Source organism: Columba livia, chromosome 13, assembly GCF_036013475.1.
Source record: "Columba livia isolate bColLiv1 breed racing homer chromosome 13, bColLiv1.pat.W.v2, whole genome shotgun sequence".
NCBI lineage: Eukaryota > Metazoa > Chordata > Aves > Columbiformes > Columbidae > Columba > Columba livia.
This window is the reverse complement of record NC_088614.1, coordinates 7495933-7512409: the sequence shown is the minus strand read 5'-3', so window position 1 is coordinate 7512409 and position 16477 is coordinate 7495933. Positions and strand designations below refer to the sequence as shown.

At 53.5% G+C, this 16477-nt stretch overlaps 1 protein-coding gene across 4 annotated transcripts; it reads right to left on the bottom strand.

Moving 5' to 3' along the window:
* On the bottom strand, positions 1-16410 carry LOC102093743 (dual specificity protein phosphatase 22-A). 4 transcript variants are annotated; one of them, XM_005504865.3, is made up of 9 exons: positions 16104-16410; positions 14925-15191; positions 14721-14796; positions 12837-12870; positions 12227-12309; positions 8777-8826; positions 6161-6235; positions 5141-5312; positions 1-1341 (listed from the first exon to the last, which is right to left on the bottom strand). In XM_005504865.3, exons 3-9 carry the CDS (start codon positions 14739-14741, stop codon positions 1150-1152), a joined length of 627 nt encoding a protein of 208 aa, XP_005504922.2. In that variant the 5' UTR covers positions 14742-14796; positions 14925-15191; positions 16104-16410; the 3' UTR covers positions 1-1149. The 4 variants fall into 4 exon arrangements, with proteins under 4 accessions (XP_005504922.2, XP_064884918.1, XP_064884919.1 ...); XM_065028846.1 differs by lacking the exons at positions 12227-12309; positions 12837-12870; XM_065028847.1 differs by lacking the exons at positions 12227-12309; positions 12837-12870; positions 14721-14796; positions 14925-15191; positions 16104-16410 and adding an exon at positions 9131-9715.
* Between the last annotated feature and the right edge of the window lie 67 nt (positions 16411-16477).

Below are 16477 nucleotides of genomic sequence, written 5' to 3'. Positions count from 1 at the left end.
TGGTTTTAATCACTCTTGCTTTATTAAGAGTTGGGCAAGTCACCCCAGCACTGTCAGACTTGGAGTACCCAGAAATTTTCATTAAGAGAATTCCTAGAAATACTCTAGGCACCCTTTTTTTTTTTTCTCAGAATGGATTGCAGAGCAGATATTACTGAGAAGCCAAGCAAAGTATTTGTAGCAAAAGGCCAAGTTGGCATGGAAGAGTCAAAGGTTTAAATGTAGAAGGGTTGAGTTGATGAGCTGGGACCCCCTGCCCTTGTAGGAAGATGTGGGGAGCCCTGGCAAAAGAACCCACACCTGGAAAGGCACCGTATGAGTTTGGGATGAAAAAGGGGATATGGTAATGGTCTTTTCATATTAAAAAGGCTGTTGGAGAAAGACAGTGTTAAAATTGGTCTGTGGGTCCAACTGAGCTTCCTTTGCAACCGGGAACATTCAGGTTGGGTGCTGGTGGAAACCCAAAACTGCTCCAGCTCCGGGGATGGGAAGGTGATGGGGTCGGGCAGCCTTGAGCACCTCTGGATTTCCCCCTTCCCTGGGGGCTGGGTTAAGAAAAATGCCAGATGGACATTTGCCAAGGACAGGCTGAACCAGAAAAGTCTGAACATGGTGCCCGGGAGCAGCTCAGCCTCTGTCCCTTCTCCCATCCCATGGGAGACAGCAGCACACCCACCCCTGGGGACCGTCCCTCTCTCCTCAGGACATCCTCACAGGCTGCACCAGCCTCCAGCTTCACTGCAAAGAAGGCGGCAAGGTGTCTTTTCCCCATTTTATCCCACCGTGACTTTTCTCTCCATATCAGCATCCCCCTGTCCCACTTGGGGAGCACCCGGGTACTACATCACCAGGGAGAGGGATGGGGCTGGTGGCTGCTCCAGGTGATGGCAAAGTGGCTGTGATCCCCTGCAGAATGAGGGAACAGGACAGAGCAAGACCCTGTCATCAATTAACCAGCTTGCCCAGAGGTTTAGACAGATACAGCAGCCCAGAGGGGGGTCTGCAGGTCTTGACACCCCTGCTCCACCCCTGAGCCCACAGCCGAGCCCATCGCTGGCTGTTTTCTGCCCCAGACACAAACCCATGCCGGTGCTTGGCAAAGGGAAGAGGGAGTTTTCCAAGCCCAAGGGTCTGCAAGCAAACAGTTGCTTATCTGTTCATCCATCTGCTTCTGCCGGTGCCACCTGTGCAGTCGGGGAGTGGGGAGGTTGGAGTTGAGGATTGGAGCCAGGACTGATCCCTGCTCCCCAGCTGCTGCTCCTGCCCAGCCAGCAAGCCCTGCAGCTCCTCTTGGTCCCGAAACGGGTTCCTGCCATAGTCACGACGGATCCAGGCACGATACTGCCAGGAAAAATCCAAAAGAGGTTGTCAGGGCCACCCGGGGGCTGAGACACCCCCCAGTTTGAGAACGGGGATTTGCAATGACTCCGGTATACAATGCTCACTGCATCCCAGCCGCAGGCTCAGACAAAGCTGAGGGATCCCCAGCCACAGCCAGCAGAAAAGTCCCAGTTTCACAGGAGCTCCCACACCACACGACCCAGCCGTACCGTATGAAAGATGCAATGGTTCCCCCTGCCTGAGTGCTCCCACATCCCCAGCCTGGCAGAGATGCCACCAGCTCAGCTGCCAGCCGGACCCGAGAGCTGGCAGCATCCTCAGCCTCCCGCACCAGCTGCGGTCGGAACGGCAGCTTGGTTTATTTCTCATTGCCAAGAAGCTGCTGTTGTTCCTTGTGTGCACTAATTTCTGTAAGAAAACCTTCCCCATGCTTTCTCCCCACCACCATGGCAGCGCTGGAATGGGCTGGACTTGATGTCACAAGCTGCATGGTCAAGTTGGCTCTTGCACACTTGGCCAGGTTTGTTTGCAGAGCATCATGATTGCTGCCAGTGGTTTGAGGGTGCATCTTGTCTATTGCTGTACAAGCTGCTCCAGTGGTAGGAACTTATCCAGCAATATCAAACACCTAAGGATGGAGGGCACAGAGTTGGGAATGCAAAATCTGTGGATGCGAAGGGTCCAGAGAGGGACGGACAGCAGGACAGTGGACCACAAACCACAAAAGCATTAAGTCTGAGACTGACCCTGGTGGCATCTCCACCTTCTGAACGAGGGAAAGTTTGCTTGGGAAGAGGGGATTTCCACTGGGGATGTCTGGATTTCCCAAATCCACTCCCTCAGACAGCAGGAATTCACACAACTGCCTGTGAGCTAGGACAGTTCTGGTTTGGGGTGGACCCCAAGAGCCAGACCTTATTTCTGTGCTAGAAAACAACTGCTGAGAATGAGAACCAAAGGATTTGGGATGGGATTTTGGGACAAGCATCCCTGCTAGCTGCTCATGGGGAGAACATCCCTCCCATGTAACCATCTGGAGGGACGAAGCTCCATGGCGAGACCAGCCTGGCCACTGAGACTCAGCACCCATCAATGCTCAGCACCCATCGCCCAGCCCTGCAGCTGCTTCCACCACCCAGCAGAGAAGGGCAGGAACTGGTGGGAGGCCGGGGAAGCACCCAGCTGCTGCTGACAGGAGTTTCCCTTTAAAGCCAGAGCAAGAAGTGGTTACAGCCCGTTTCCTCCAGCGCTGACCACCAACCCACTGCTTTCCTCCTCTCTCCTGGGGCCCGGAGCCCCCGTCCCATCAGGGACAGCACCCAGCAGCCTGGTCATGGTGTGCCAGCACCTCAGGGGATGGCTCCATCACCTGAATGTCCATCTGTACCCTCCCTCTCATCCACACTGCCTTCTCCACACTTGCTTACTTCCTTTTCTGATCTTCCCCATCATCCTGCTCTCAGTCCCTTCCTTCCTTCTTTATCCATCTCACCCAGATAAGCACCATTTGCCAGCTGGTAACCACAACTGCACACTCGAGGAGCCGGCTGGCTGGGACCAGAGAGCATCTTCCCTATTTCAACCTCCCCGAGTCTCATCTGAGGTCCCTGCTTCAGATCGAGGAAACTGAGGCACCAAGGGATGCTTGCCCGCAGAGAGGAGATCCCAGGAGGTCCCAGGATGTTCCAGAAAGTCCAATCTGTTCCTCACAGGTTTTAGCCAAGGAGAAATTAGGTTTTTCCTCCCAAGCAGCCTGTCCATGGCTGCTGCCAAGCACTGTGTTTCCAAATTGCTGCTTACCAGGATGACAGTTGGGCTAAATGGGGAAATTTAAACTCTCTTGCATCCTCAGCAAGAGGATGCTCCTGCATCCTACCTGCACACATGGAAAAACACCCCGAAGTCACAAATGGGAAGACGGTGTGACCTCCCGCAGCCAAGTTAAGCAAGCCAGATGCTGCTTGGCATGAAACAAGACACGGGACTCATGTGGCACTGGGTCCCAGGGAATCCTGACCATGCAGGTGACACCAACCACCCCACGGGACACTCAGCCACCCGCCTGGGCTGACCTGCCTGTAAATCCCTTCTTCTTGCAAAGGCCACAGGTGCAAGTGGGAGAAGAGCATCCCCAGAGGGGTTGGAACATCCATTCCGGCTCTTCCACTTCTTCAAACGCAGCTGGGGGTGAGTAATGCCGGAGCATCACCCACTCCAGCACTCAGCTGTGTCCCCCAGGGCTATCCCCAGCTTCCCTTCCAGATGCTGCAAGCACCAGGAACGTGGGGTTTTTCAAGGAAAAGGCAGCTCTTGCTAAACCACAGGGCTCAGAACAATAAAAAAAACACATCCGGGTGCCTCCAGCCTGGCTCTGCCTTTGATAATTTAAGAGAAACGCTTGCAAAGCTGCCAGCAAAATTTTGAGGTGATGAAAAAGCAGCATCTAAGTGAAAGGGAGGCAAGTCCAGTGTCTGCTGAGCCCAGCTTGGATTTGGGGGAGCAGGAGGAATAGGGTGGGTGAAGGAGGGGGCACAGCAAACCACCCATCACAATCTGAGCATGGGAAGGGCTGGGGAGAGACACCCAGCCAAGGGAAGCCCCGCAAGGAATCTCCAGTGCCTTGGAGGGTTTTGTAACCCCTTGGACCATTTTCCACCCTCCTCCGCAGGCGTTTTTGCAAGGACAGAGCAGGGCCATGTTCCTCATGTGACAGCGCCTGCCCGCTGTCTCCAGCAAAGGGAACTCAGCGGCGGGGAAGGGGCTGACATTTGGGCCGATGTCACATGCTGTCCCTGCCTCCCTCCTGGAAGGACAGAAATCCCCTTTTAGGGCTCAGCACGGCCAGCTCTCCATCGCTCTTTGCCGTGGGGACATCGCATGATGCTAGCAGAGGTTTCACTTGGCGCTTTGCCTCCAGGGGTGGGACCAAGTTTAGGGGTGACGTGGGCTGCGACATTCCTTGTAAAGCAATTGTGGGTTTCTCTTGCCTCACAGAGGTTCAGCTCTGTCCCATGTGCCCTGCTGGGGCAGTTTTGGATCCTGGTCCTTCTCTGCAGAGCCCAGGGCTGAGCAGAAGAGTGGGGAGGCTGGGGGACAGCCGACAGTTCTGGTGCTTTTAAAAGTTTTTCTCTTTGGTTTTGAAAGCTTTTTGGGTCAAAAGTGCAGCTCTGACCTCTGCAATTTGTGCTCTCCCTATTAAATGTGCCACTGTCATTCCCAGCATCCAGCTCAGCTACAACGACATAAGGACAGGAACCCACCCAGCCAGGTCTTCTGCTGTCCTAAAACCTGCTGTTCTGTGCCATTTGGGGGAGGAAAGAGAATAATTTCTCCACCAATGCTTGCTCTTGGCTGTCACCTGCTTTGAAAAGCAGAGGATTTGCTGTCAGAGGGAGCCCAGGCAGCTCCAAGCACGCCCAGACATCCCTAAGCCTTTCACAAGAGCCTTCCTCCCTCTCTTCTCCCTCTTTCCCACTCCGGCACTGCTGTGCTGCATTCCCTGGAATCAGCCCAGGTCCTTCCCAGGGATCCCGGGGACTTGCTGCTCACCTGTCCCTCCCACTGTGTCCTAGAAAAGCATTGTGGTTTTAAAGAACCTTTTTAAGTGCATTCGCATCATGTCTAGGCACTTCTTTTTTTTTTTAATGCAAAACCCAAAATCCTCAGGCAATAAATAGCACACGCAGAGGTGAGCTCGAGCAAACAGCTGGTGCCCTGCAGCGAGCTGCATGCAAAAGAGCCGTGCATGTTTGCAAACCCCATAGCCACCTGTAGAAGGGGATGCCGGGGTGGGACGTACCTCCTGCAGCAAGGTGGCCTCATACTCCTGCAGCTGCTGCTGGAAGCCAAAGTTGGGGCTGACGTAGGACCGGACAGCCTTGGTGGCAGCCAGGCAGCCCTCCCAGCCAAGCTCTGTCACCGTCATCAGATAAGCCACCAGGATGGTGGTGCTGCGGGAGACCCCGGCCAGGCTGGGAAGGAGCAAGGGAGCAGTGTCAGGGACAGGGACTCCCATCGGGGAGGTGAGGGACACCTATGGGATGCAGCTTCCCATGCACACCCCATCTTGCTGGGTGCTGGCAGGAATCCTTGGACATGGGTGGGGTGGGGGTAAGGACAGGGAGCTGCTGACGGTGGCTCCAGGCTCGTAGCTTCACTGTGTCCCCCTGCTCCAGCCTGTCCCACCTCTGGGGAAGGGGCTGAAGCACAAGTGTGATGGGAGCGGCTGAGGGACCTGTGGGTTTCAGCTGGAGAACAGGAGCTGAGGGGAGACCTTCTGATCTCTGAACTGCCTGAAAGGAGCTCGGAGCCAGGGGGGATCGGGCTCTGCTCCCAAGGAACAAGCACCAGGACCAGAGGAAACGGCCTCAAGTTGCGCCAGGGGAGGTTGAGTTTGGATCTGGGGAACTATTTCTTCCCCAAAGGGCTGTCGGGCATTGGAACAGGCTGCCCAGGACAGTGGTGGAGTCACCATCTCTGGAGGGGTTGAACAGACATGGAGATGAGGTTCTCAGGGACATGGGGTAGTGCCAGGGATGGGGTAACGGTTGGACTTGAGGATCTTGAGGGTCTTTGCCAACTAAAATGATTCTGGGATTCTTTGGATGCTCAGGGTTCCAGTGCATGGACCACCCATCCCCGCAGCTCTGAGTACTGGAGACCTTTCCCTGTCTCCCTCCCACTGCTCCTTGTCCTCTCCTCTTCTTCCTCCCCACTGCAGGTGATACTTGATGCCAAGGACACTTTTTGGGGACCCCACCCCCACCTCCCAGAGGTCCGATGTGACACAGGGACATGAGGTGATGCCAGCATCTCTCACCAATGAACGAGGCAGCCTCCCCCCGCAAGCCGGCACTCATGGATGAACTTGATGCACTCCTTGAAATGCTGCAGCCTGTGAGGAGAGAGGCAGGAGGTGAGGATGGGGGAGTGACTGTGGTTTCCTGGGGAAACTTCTTGCTTTCCAAAGCATCAAGATGGGAAGAGGGTGATGCTTGTGATGGAGTCACCATCCCTGGAGGGGTTGAACAGACACAGAGATGAGGTTCTCAGGGACATGGGTTAGTGCCACGGTTAGGTTATGGTTGGACTCGGTGGTCTTAAGGATCTATTCCAACCAAAATGATTCTGTGATAAAACAGGGCAGGTTAGAGAGCCAGTGCTTGCTGGCAGCTCAGAGAGTTTCTCTCCTTCTGACTTGGATGCTCAGCAATATGAGCAGCACCATCTTTTTGAAGGCATGGGGACCTAGGAAATAGGATAAATAACTCTGTATGTACTCATAGGTGTTAGCAGGGGGATTACAGAGGCTCTGGTGAGACGCATCTCTCCTGCTCATCGCTGCACAGGATGCTGGAAGCCACAGCTGGTCCCTTTCAAAGTCAGCAGCATCTCCAAGAGCTCACACCACAGCGGATATTCAGCTCCTCAGGACATCAAGACTGCCCATCCCTGATCATCCTCAAGGTCACACCAAGCCCTGGGGGAGTTTTGAGTCAGAAAACCTGGTCCTGGGTGACTTGAGCTGCTGGTGGACTCGCTGACCACACAACCCTGGCCTTTTCAGGAGGAGGAGAAGAGGGTTCCTGCCACCCAGCAGCAATTGCTGGAGCTAGCAGTTCCTCTGCCTCCACGTGATGGGGTGGGCGAGTGCCTGCACAACCTTCCTGATTTCTCAGAAGACAAGGATGAGCTGCTGCAGGGTTATTCACCCTGTGTCCCTCACCAAGGGCTTGCTCCCAGCAAGGCTATCCTCCTCTGAGGCCCCTGTGGGACTCAGAGCTGCCTTCCATCTGGAGACAAGGCAGAACCCTCCAAAATCTCCCCCACTCCTGTTGGCCCATCAAAGGGGATGCTCTTCACCCTGTCCTGGCTGAGGAATCGAAGAGATGATGCTCCTTATTCCTTCCTGGATGTGAAAAGCTCAAGTGCCTTCCAAGAAACCAGCCAAGGACAAATCCAGGCTCCACATGAGGAAGAAATATTTTACACTGAGGGTGGTGAGAGCCTGGCCCAGGTTGGCCAGAGAGGTGGTGGATGAACCATCCCTGGAGACATCCCAGGCCAGGCTGGACGGGGCTCTGAGCAACCTGAGCTGGTGAAGATGTCCCTGCTCATGGCAGGGGTGGCAGCAGGTGAGCCTTGAAGGTCCCTTCCAATCCCAACTGTTCTGTGATTCCATATAATTCAAAAACAGCAGGGGGTTCTGCTGCCCAAGAAGAGGAGAGGTGGAAGAGTCTCTGAAAATATAAAACGCTGGAAGATGTCAGCCCATCGCTCCTTGTGGGATACAGACGTGCCTCCTCTGTGACCACCATAGCAAATGGATCATCACACTTTGGGGAGCCTTTCCCTGCTTAAACCTTGTCCTACTTCTCTTCTCAGAGCAACCAGCATCCCACAGGACCTGCACGTGGTGCCTGGTCCAAGCTCTCCAGATCCCAGTTTTCCCCTTCAGCCCCCAGGCTGGGACCAGCAGGGGTGCACCTAGATTGTCAGCACATGACTTTTATGCCTCCAGGAGCGATGCCTCTGCAGGACATGAAGCTCACCAGGATTGTGAAATCCAAGGCACAAACTAACAAGCAGAAAATAGTTCCTTGAATAAGTCTTCCTTCCGGCAGTCAGTCTTTTCTTCTTTTTTTTTTTCCTTTCAGTGGACATGCCACAAATGCAAAGAAATGAGAGAGAAAAAAGACAACCAAAAAAAGGCAGTTCTTGCTGAGGCAGAGTTTTCTTGTAAAGCTTCTCTTTCCGCTCAGCAGGAGGGTGAGTGAGCAGAATCACAGCCCCAGGCACGGCGTCTCCCAAAGATGCGGGAAAACCAGCAGCTCCACAAACCAGCTTCAATTTTAAGGTTTTATTGGTGAAAAAAATCCATCGGAGTCACCCATTTTCTGGTTGGAATGGGTGGTTTACGGATGTCTGATGCCCAAGCAGCAGCAGGTACCGGGACCCTCCCAGGGCCACCCCAGCACTGTGTTCCACCAAAACTGGGGCAGCATCTCTCACCAGCTTTGAGGACATCATTAAAGGATTTACAAGTACCTAAGCTTTGTGTGGGTAAAAAAACATTGATTTTAATAAATATGTTGTTATTCTTCTCCAGGAGAATGTCTGGAAGACTGACACAAATCATTGTCTTTCTAAACCAATTAAAAATGCTCAAACTTGCAACCTTGCCCAGTAGAATAATTCTGACACTTGATGGGAAATTAAATTTACTGACTACAAACACACACAGGAAGAGATTTTAAGCCCTACAAATGCTATTTACAACCTGAGAATGAGCTAAAACTTCTGCCAAGTACGGCAATGCTACAAAATTTCCATAGCACCAATGAACTGAACCTTCATCCTGCAGAATCTGAACTTTTACTGACCCACAACTACCAACACGGGCTGCTGGAAGGCGGAAGGACAGCAAGTGACTTACAGGTTTTGACTGGATGAATCCGAAGCTGAGATGCAGAGATAAGTCATGTCCTGCAATACAAAAGATGGTTGCAGTAATAAGATACCTCCGAGAAACACAAAATCCACCATTTTTTATTCTTTTCTTCACCCCAGCTGACCCTGAGGTGAGGGGGAAGCCTCAATCCACTTTCAGTGCCATCATCCCGCTCCATGACATGTCACATCCATCCCACCCCAGGCTATTTCCCCCCATTTCGGCCCAGAGAACTGTGGGAAACCACCACAATGCTCAGGACCCCCCCAAAACTGAGCCGCCCCTTTCCCGGGGCCCCAACCGGTGAATCCCATCAGAAAGACGTGTGTGAACACGCACCGATGAAGTCACCCTCATCAATGAGTTATTTCCTCCCCGTCCTTTTCATACACAATAAATCATCCCGCCACATGTTGGCGTAGGTCAGATTACTTTCTTTAAAATGTCGCTTCCTCGATCCTCCCTGTTCTGAGCTAAAATTAGATACTTTTCATCTGGGTTTTGGTTTGTTGTATTTTTTTTTTCTTTTCTCAGCAAAATGGGTGGAAATCCTGCCAGCCAGAGCTGAAGCAGTTGATCACCTGGGATTTCCCTGTCTCCATCGGCTGCTGGAAGGAGCCCCCTGCGTTGATAAAGACCAACCCCCCAAATGATCCTCACTTTCCTCCAGCCCAGGGCAAACCAGGAGGCTGGAAAAAACTAATTATTTAAGGAAGGAAGGAGCAGAGTGGGATGGGCATGGGGATAACAGAATGTCTCCAGAGAAGGAGACTCCACACCCACTCTGGGCAGCCTGGTCCAGGGCTCTGGAACCTCAAAGTGAAGAAGTTTCTCTTCATATTCAGATGGAACCTCCTGTGTTTCAGTCTGTGCCCGTTGCCCCTCACTTTGTCGGTGGACACCACTGGAAAGAGTCTGGTCTATCCTCTGACACCCACCCTGAGATATTAGGATCGTAGAATCATTTTGGTTGGAAAAGGCCTTTAAGATCATCAAGTCCAGCCATTACCCCACCCCTGGCACTACCCCATGTCCATGAGAACCTCATCTCCACATCCATTCAACCCCTCCAGGGATAGTGACTCCACCACTGCCCTGGACAGACTGTTTTAATGCCCAACAGCCCTTTTGGGAAGAAATTGTTCCTAATATCCAACCTGAACCTTATATAACATAAATATATATATAACATAAATAAGTTCTCCTCTCAACCTTCTCTTCTCCAGCTGAACAGCCCCAACTCTCTCAGTCTTTTCTCATCAGAAAGGTGCTCCAGACCCCTCAGCATCTCTGTAGCCCTTGCTGGACTCTCCAATAATTCCTTGTCCTTCTTAAACTGGGGAGCCCAGAACTGGACACAGGACTCCAGATGTGGCACCAGCCTGATGTCCCCATTCCAACAAAACCACCATGCCAGCAAAGCCATCATGCCTAGCAGTGAAACAGCCAAAGTGACCCCACACCTCCCCAAAATGCAACCCGCACCCCAATCCTGGATTAACTGCCGGGCTCCCAGCAGCTTCCCCTTCCCCTGGTGCCCCCATTCCGCATCGGCCGCACATGGGAACGGTGCTGGGCTTTGCGGTTCCCAACCCATGGCTGTGATTGACACATTGCTCAACCCACCATGCTCTTCCTGTTCCTCTTTTCCGCCAGCCTGCTGGCTTCGCTCCATGTTGTAAGCTCGCCGTGTGGTTAGCTCCCCATCTGGCCATGTCCCAAGCCCCATCAGCCCCAGATGCTGCCCCTTCTCCAACCACCAGCCATTTCTCTGCACCAATTTTCTGCAGTGTCCTCCTCTCCTCTCCTCTCCTCTCCTCTCCTCTCCTCTCCTCTCCTCTCCTCTCCTCTCCTCTCCTCTCCTCTCCTCTCCTCTCCTCTCCTCTCCTCTCCTCTCCTCTCCTCTCCTCTCCTCTCCTCTCCTCTCCTCTCCTCTCCTCTCCTCTCCTCTCCTCTCCTCTCCTCTCCTCTCCCACATTACTCCATGCCTTAGTGGTGAAAATCATAGAATCATAGAATGATTTAGATTGGAAGAGACCCTCAAGATCATTGAGTCCAACCATTAACCCATCCCTGGCACTAACCCATGTCCCTGAGAACCTCATCTCTGCATCTGTTCAACCCCTCCAGGGATGATGACTCCACCACTGCCCTGGGCAGCCTGTTCCAATGCCCGACAACCCTTTCCAGGAAGAAATTGTTCCCGATGTCCAACCTAAAACCCCCCTGGAGAAACTTGAGGCCATTTTCTCTCATCCTACATGCTCAAGCTGGTGTTTTCCTGGGGCTCCCAGCCCATCATGCCCCCAAAGGATGAAGGGTCCACGCCATCCCCTTTGCCTTCTGCAGCATCCCGGGATTTGGGAGCCAGCAGTGGGTCCAGTGCTGGGATGAAGTTGGACTCAGGCATTGGAACAGGCTGCCCAGGGCAGTGGTGGAGCCACCATCCCTGGAGGGGTTGAACAAACAGAGATGAGGTTCTCAGGTACATTGGTCAGTGCCAAGGGTGGGGTAATGGTTGGACTTGATGATCTTGAGGGTCTCTTCCAAACAAAATGTTTCTATGATTCTATGAAACCTCCCCCTGCTTGCTAAGACAATATTTCCAGCAGCCAACGCCTGGTTTTCTTACCGGAGCCCTGTGGGGAGTGGCGTGAAGCTTGGGTTTCCCCAACTAGCGAGGACACACCGGTCTTTACCAAATTAGCAGTAGAATTCCTGATTCTGGGAGTGCTTTTAGGAGTATGCAACCACGAGATGAGCAGCATTGCCGAGCATTCCCCTCCTCCTGCTGCAGCTCCACCCGCCCCACGGCTCCGTGGATTCGCGCACAAAAGACCCGGCCGGTACCTCCAGCATCAACCCACAGGGCAGCTCCCCCTGCCTCAGTTTCCCCGACTCACAGCCCGAGGGTTCCGCAGCGCTCCGGGGACCACCAGGTGGGGGGAACCGGGCAGGCGAAGCCAGGGCGGCCCAGGAGCCCTGTCCTGGGGGTGAGGGGTTGCTCGGGGTCCCACTGTCCCCCCTGCCCCTAGTCGGGGTGGCCGCGGCCCCGGTGTCCCCATCCGCGGGTCACCGCCGCCCTCTCGCGGTTCTCCCCGCCGCAGCACCGGCCACCCCGCCGGCTCCCGGCCCCGCCAGCCCCGCGGCGACACAACTTCACCCGAACACCATCGTTTGGGGTGGCCATGCCCCCCAAAAACACCCCAATCCCCCCTCCAAAGATCCAGCGCTGAGCCCCTTTGGGTGCAGATCACATACTGCGTGGTGCAAATCGGTGCAAACTGGTGCGAATGCGTGCAAATTCGTGCAAATTCAGCATTGCTTCTCCCCTCTCTGCCCCACACCAGGAGAAAATAGTGTGTCCCAGATGCACCTTCCCAGCTCCTTCTACCCCGGGGTGACCCCCCAGATGCCCCCAACCCAGGCACCAACCTCCAGCACTGGCTCAGCGCGGTTGTGGACGGAGAGGATGTGTGTAACCCCATTCCTCTGCAGGTTCTCCCGGTCCTCAGAGTCTGGAAACAGCAGCAGCACATGAATCACCTGCTCTCCTGGAAGATCTACTGGATCATGCACCCCCCAGCATCCCTCATCCATCACCCCCAATCCCTGCGCCAGCTCCTTCTCACTGCCTCTCCCCCCGCATGGTGCAGAAAGGGAAACCAGAGCATCAGAATGCACCTCCTGCAAAGCAAAATCCCCCTTGGATGCACTGGGTATTCAACAGGCTCCTAAAAGCACCCCCAGAAACAGGAATTCTACTGCTAATTTGGTAAAGGCCGGTGTGTTCTTGCTGGTAGGTGAAACACAAGCTCCACCCCGCTGCCCATCAAGCGTCAGTAAGAAAACCAGGAGGTGACCACTGGAAATAATTGTCTTAGCAAACATGGGGAGATTTCATAGAATCACAATCATTTTGGTTGGGAGAGACCCTCAAGACCACCGAGTCCAACTTTTAACCCACCCCAGGGGCTCCTCCAGCCCCCTCAGCTGCTGGGGGATCCCACAGATGGGTGGAGGCAGAGCAGGGAAAGGCACTCACCGCGGATATTCCCAAGGTAGAGGCCTTTGACAACCTGGGAGGTGACGAAAAAGAAAAATATTTCAGACAGTGCCAGGCGCAACGTGCACCCGATGTGGCAGGAGTGTCAACGTGAACGTGTGGTACCAGCAGGACCAGGGCACCCAGCACCGAACGCCCCAGGCAGTGATAAACTGAACACCTAATCAATACAAACTTAAACTAATACAAACACCAACTTAATTAGCAAACAGCAAAGGCTGAGCTCACTCAAACCACCAGCCCAAACCTCTCCAGGAGCGCAGAGCTCAGGAAAACTGATCACATAAATCACAGAATAGTTTTGTTTGGAAGAGACCCTCAAGATCATTGAGTCCAGCTATTAACTCAACTCTGCCACTACCCCATGTCCCTGAGAACCTTATCTCCACCTGTTCAACCCCTCCAAGGATGGTGACTCCAGCACTGCCCTGGGCAGCCTGTTCCAATGCCCCACTGCCCTTTGGGGAAGAAATTGTTCCCCAGATTCAACCTCAACCTCCCCTGATATAACTTGAGGCCATAAACGAAGGGGTTTGCATTTCCTCCTGTTGCTATTGGAAAGGCAGTGCTGGGGGCTGGATTCCCCAAACATCTCAGCCCCCCCCAGGCTCCTCCATCTAGCAGGGGCTCCAGCAGGGACCCCCCAAGGCCCCAGCTCCTGGAGGCAGCTCCGGTTTGTTTTGCTGTTCTATAGCAACCACCTCCCGCAAATACTTTCAAAGGTTTCCTGTGCCAGCTGGGCAGAGACAGGCAAACACACGGGCTATTTATAACGCTTTTCTGGCCAGGATGTTGCAGTAAGTGCCATCAAATATGCAAATATGGTCTCCAACTGGCTGCCACAGGTTTATGAAGGAGAAAAAGGGGCAGCTCAGCATATTTACGGGGTGTAATAACCCACCAGAGCAGTTTCCAGGGGCACAGAAAAGAAGAGTGGGTTCCTAATCGGCCTCGTTTGCACCCATCTGGCAGAAGATATGAAGTTTGGGAGGCTGCAGGGAGGGTTTCCAGCAGCTCTGGGTCACATCCAGCCCAACATGTTCCATCCAGCTGAACCCCAGCCCACTCCTGGGGTGCAAACACCTAGGCTCAGCAAATGGCTGTGCCCAGCACAAGCTGTTGCCATGGGAAGGGGGATTTCAAGTCCTGCGGCTCATGAAATCAAGGCCAGATCCTGGTGTCTGCACCGACCCAACCCCCAGCAAAGGCAACTCTGGCTCCCCCAAAGGTTTTGGTGGCACCAGGGAGGCTGTAAAAGCCACTTGGCAGGTCAGGCTGAGTCTGCAGGGGGTGAAATCCCAGTGTTGTACCATACCAGAGCCACGCAGAGAGAGTTTTGCCCTGATCTGATCTCTCTGCTGTTGTCCCAGAGACTAATTTTAAACCAGAGAACGCACATACCAAGCGGTTATTTAAGGATAACGACAGAAATCCATCCCCTGGGCCAGCCCAGGGGTTCAGCTGAGTAACAAGCACCAGTAAAACCCCAGGTCCTGCTTTGCAGCCCAGGGCTGTGGGGCACAGATGTGACCCAGGGCGGAAATTTCCCTGCAGCCACCTCCATCAGCCCTGAGGATTTAAATGCCATGGCCTCATCACCCAAGGGACTGGCACCCAAACCCAGCTGTCACTTCTCTAACACCCACAGACACTCAGCTCTTCGCCTCAGATACAAATCCAGGATCAGCATTTGCTTTCTTAATTAATTCCCCTTCTTAAGTGCTCAAAGTTTCAAAGGGGAATGAGAAAGGGAAGAAGCAAATCATTGTATTTAGGGCATCAGGTCAGTCTGGGACAAGCTGGGTTGTAGAAGGTCCTGCCCAAGGAGAACACACTGGCCACCACCCCCAATCCCCCCAGTACCTTGCTCATCCCATTCCCCATGGCTTTTCTCTCTCCAGGGTCAGAATTCTGGTATCCTCTTGTTCTCCGAGTCTGTCTGCAAATAAACACCCAAAAATCCCAGCTGGAGAGATCTGCCCCCTCCAACAATGGTGTGAGCAGGAGGAATGGGAACGTGTGTCAGGAAGGGAGTGGGCAGAGCCCTGGCAAACTCAGCGCACTCACCACAGCGAGCTGCTCCGGCAGGCGAAGGGGAGAGAGGAGAGCGGCTGGTGCTGGGCAGGGGAGGATGAAATGTGGATCTGGTGCCGTGGTGAGGCTCAGGTTTCTCTCCCCGGGGCTGTCACAGCCTTTTGGGGAGGGTGAAGAGGAGGACAGCCGGGCAGAATGACTCGCTCACCCCAGTGATGCTCACCGGGCTTTGGTTGGGGTGCTACGGGCTGGTACAAGGACCCCAACTCAGCTGGATCTCTCTTCCGGTCATGTTAATTCCTCCCAGTCACAAGAGTGGAATTCAGAATAAGGCACTCAGCTTGAAAAGCCGAGCGTAGCAGGAGCAGCATGCAGCTGAGGGAGTGCTGAGGATAAATAGCCCGGGAAGGGAGATGAGAGGAGCTGCAAAGCAGTGCTGCAATTCCAGCATGTGCTTCAAATCCATCCATTTTCAAAGCAGATACAGGTCACCAGCCCCCTCCCAGATGAATACTATCAGCCTATGAGCTCTATGAAGAGCAGAGAAAAGAAAACCACAAGTAGGACTCAATGAGCTTATAGGTCTTTTCCAACCAAAATGATTCTACCAGAGTGAAAACCCCGCAGCCATCGCCTGGCTGCAACTCTGTTGTCCTCGTAACACCCTGCTCAGCATCCCAGAGACAAACATTTCACACCAGGGATCTTCCAGATGCAGAAAGCTCATCACTTAATTTCCACCAAATCATCCCACCTTAAAAACCTCCCCTGAATTTCTCTGACTGGAAGGTCGGGTCATCATAAGCATCTGAGACCCCCTGACCTTTCCACTAAGGCTGCTGAACACAAACATGGATTTAAAACCGTGATGGTCTTGTAATCAGGACAGGAGCAAACTGAAGTCAAAGCTTGTTTTAGTTTTCAGAGGGACGGTTTTAACCGAAGGCAGAAGTTTGCCTGCAGAAAGCCCAGGGGCTGATTAGGCAAAGGGAGAAATTTGGCAGCTACAGGCAGAGCAAAGCAAACACACCAGCCTGAGCTGTGAACAGCATTAAATCACAAACCAGAACTCGTTCGGCTCGCTGAATTTCATAAAAGCACCAAGATACTACCACCAATTGCAGCTTTTCTTTCCCTCCCCCAGCTGCAGCGATCCCCTCTGAACCCCGTCACCTCAAGGCATGAAACATGCTTCGGGGTTTCACTTAAAACCTGTTCTTGGCTGAACTAGGCTTAAAAATTCTCTCCCTCGCTCGCTGGAGTCTGCAGGGGACACTGGAGCGAGGTGCAGCCTTCACAAGGACGACAGAGCTCCCTTGGCGAGGACAGACAGATGGAGCAGCGTTGATCCCCACTGCATAATCTGTGCAGTTTGACTCACACCGCTGCCTTTTGGGGCACCAAGGTGCTATTTTTGGAGCACCGAGGTGATATTTTTGGAGCAGTTACGAGACTCGGAGCCTGCGCAATAATTGGGATCTGCTCACCTTATGTGTAGCTCACACCTCCGTGCAGCCAAACTGCCAGCTGTGCCCCAAAACCACTCATTTTAACTGATTATACGCTAACCACAAGAATATTTTGGA

What these genes read in the sequence shown, in the direction of transcription:
- LOC102093743 (XM_005504865.3), bottom strand. Translation starts at nt 14,741, where the DNA reads ATGGGGAATGGGATGAGCAAG. An exon ending in TGGGGAATGGGATGAGCAAG is followed by an intron (nt 12,871 to 14,720) that starts GTACTGGGGGGA and finishes GTCACCTCCCAG; the next exon opens with GTTGTCAAAGGCCTCTACCT. An exon ending in CTACCTTGGGAATATCCGCG is followed by an intron (nt 12,310 to 12,836) that starts GTGAGTGCCTTT and finishes TGCTGTTTCCAG; the next exon opens with ACTCTGAGGACCGGGAGAAC.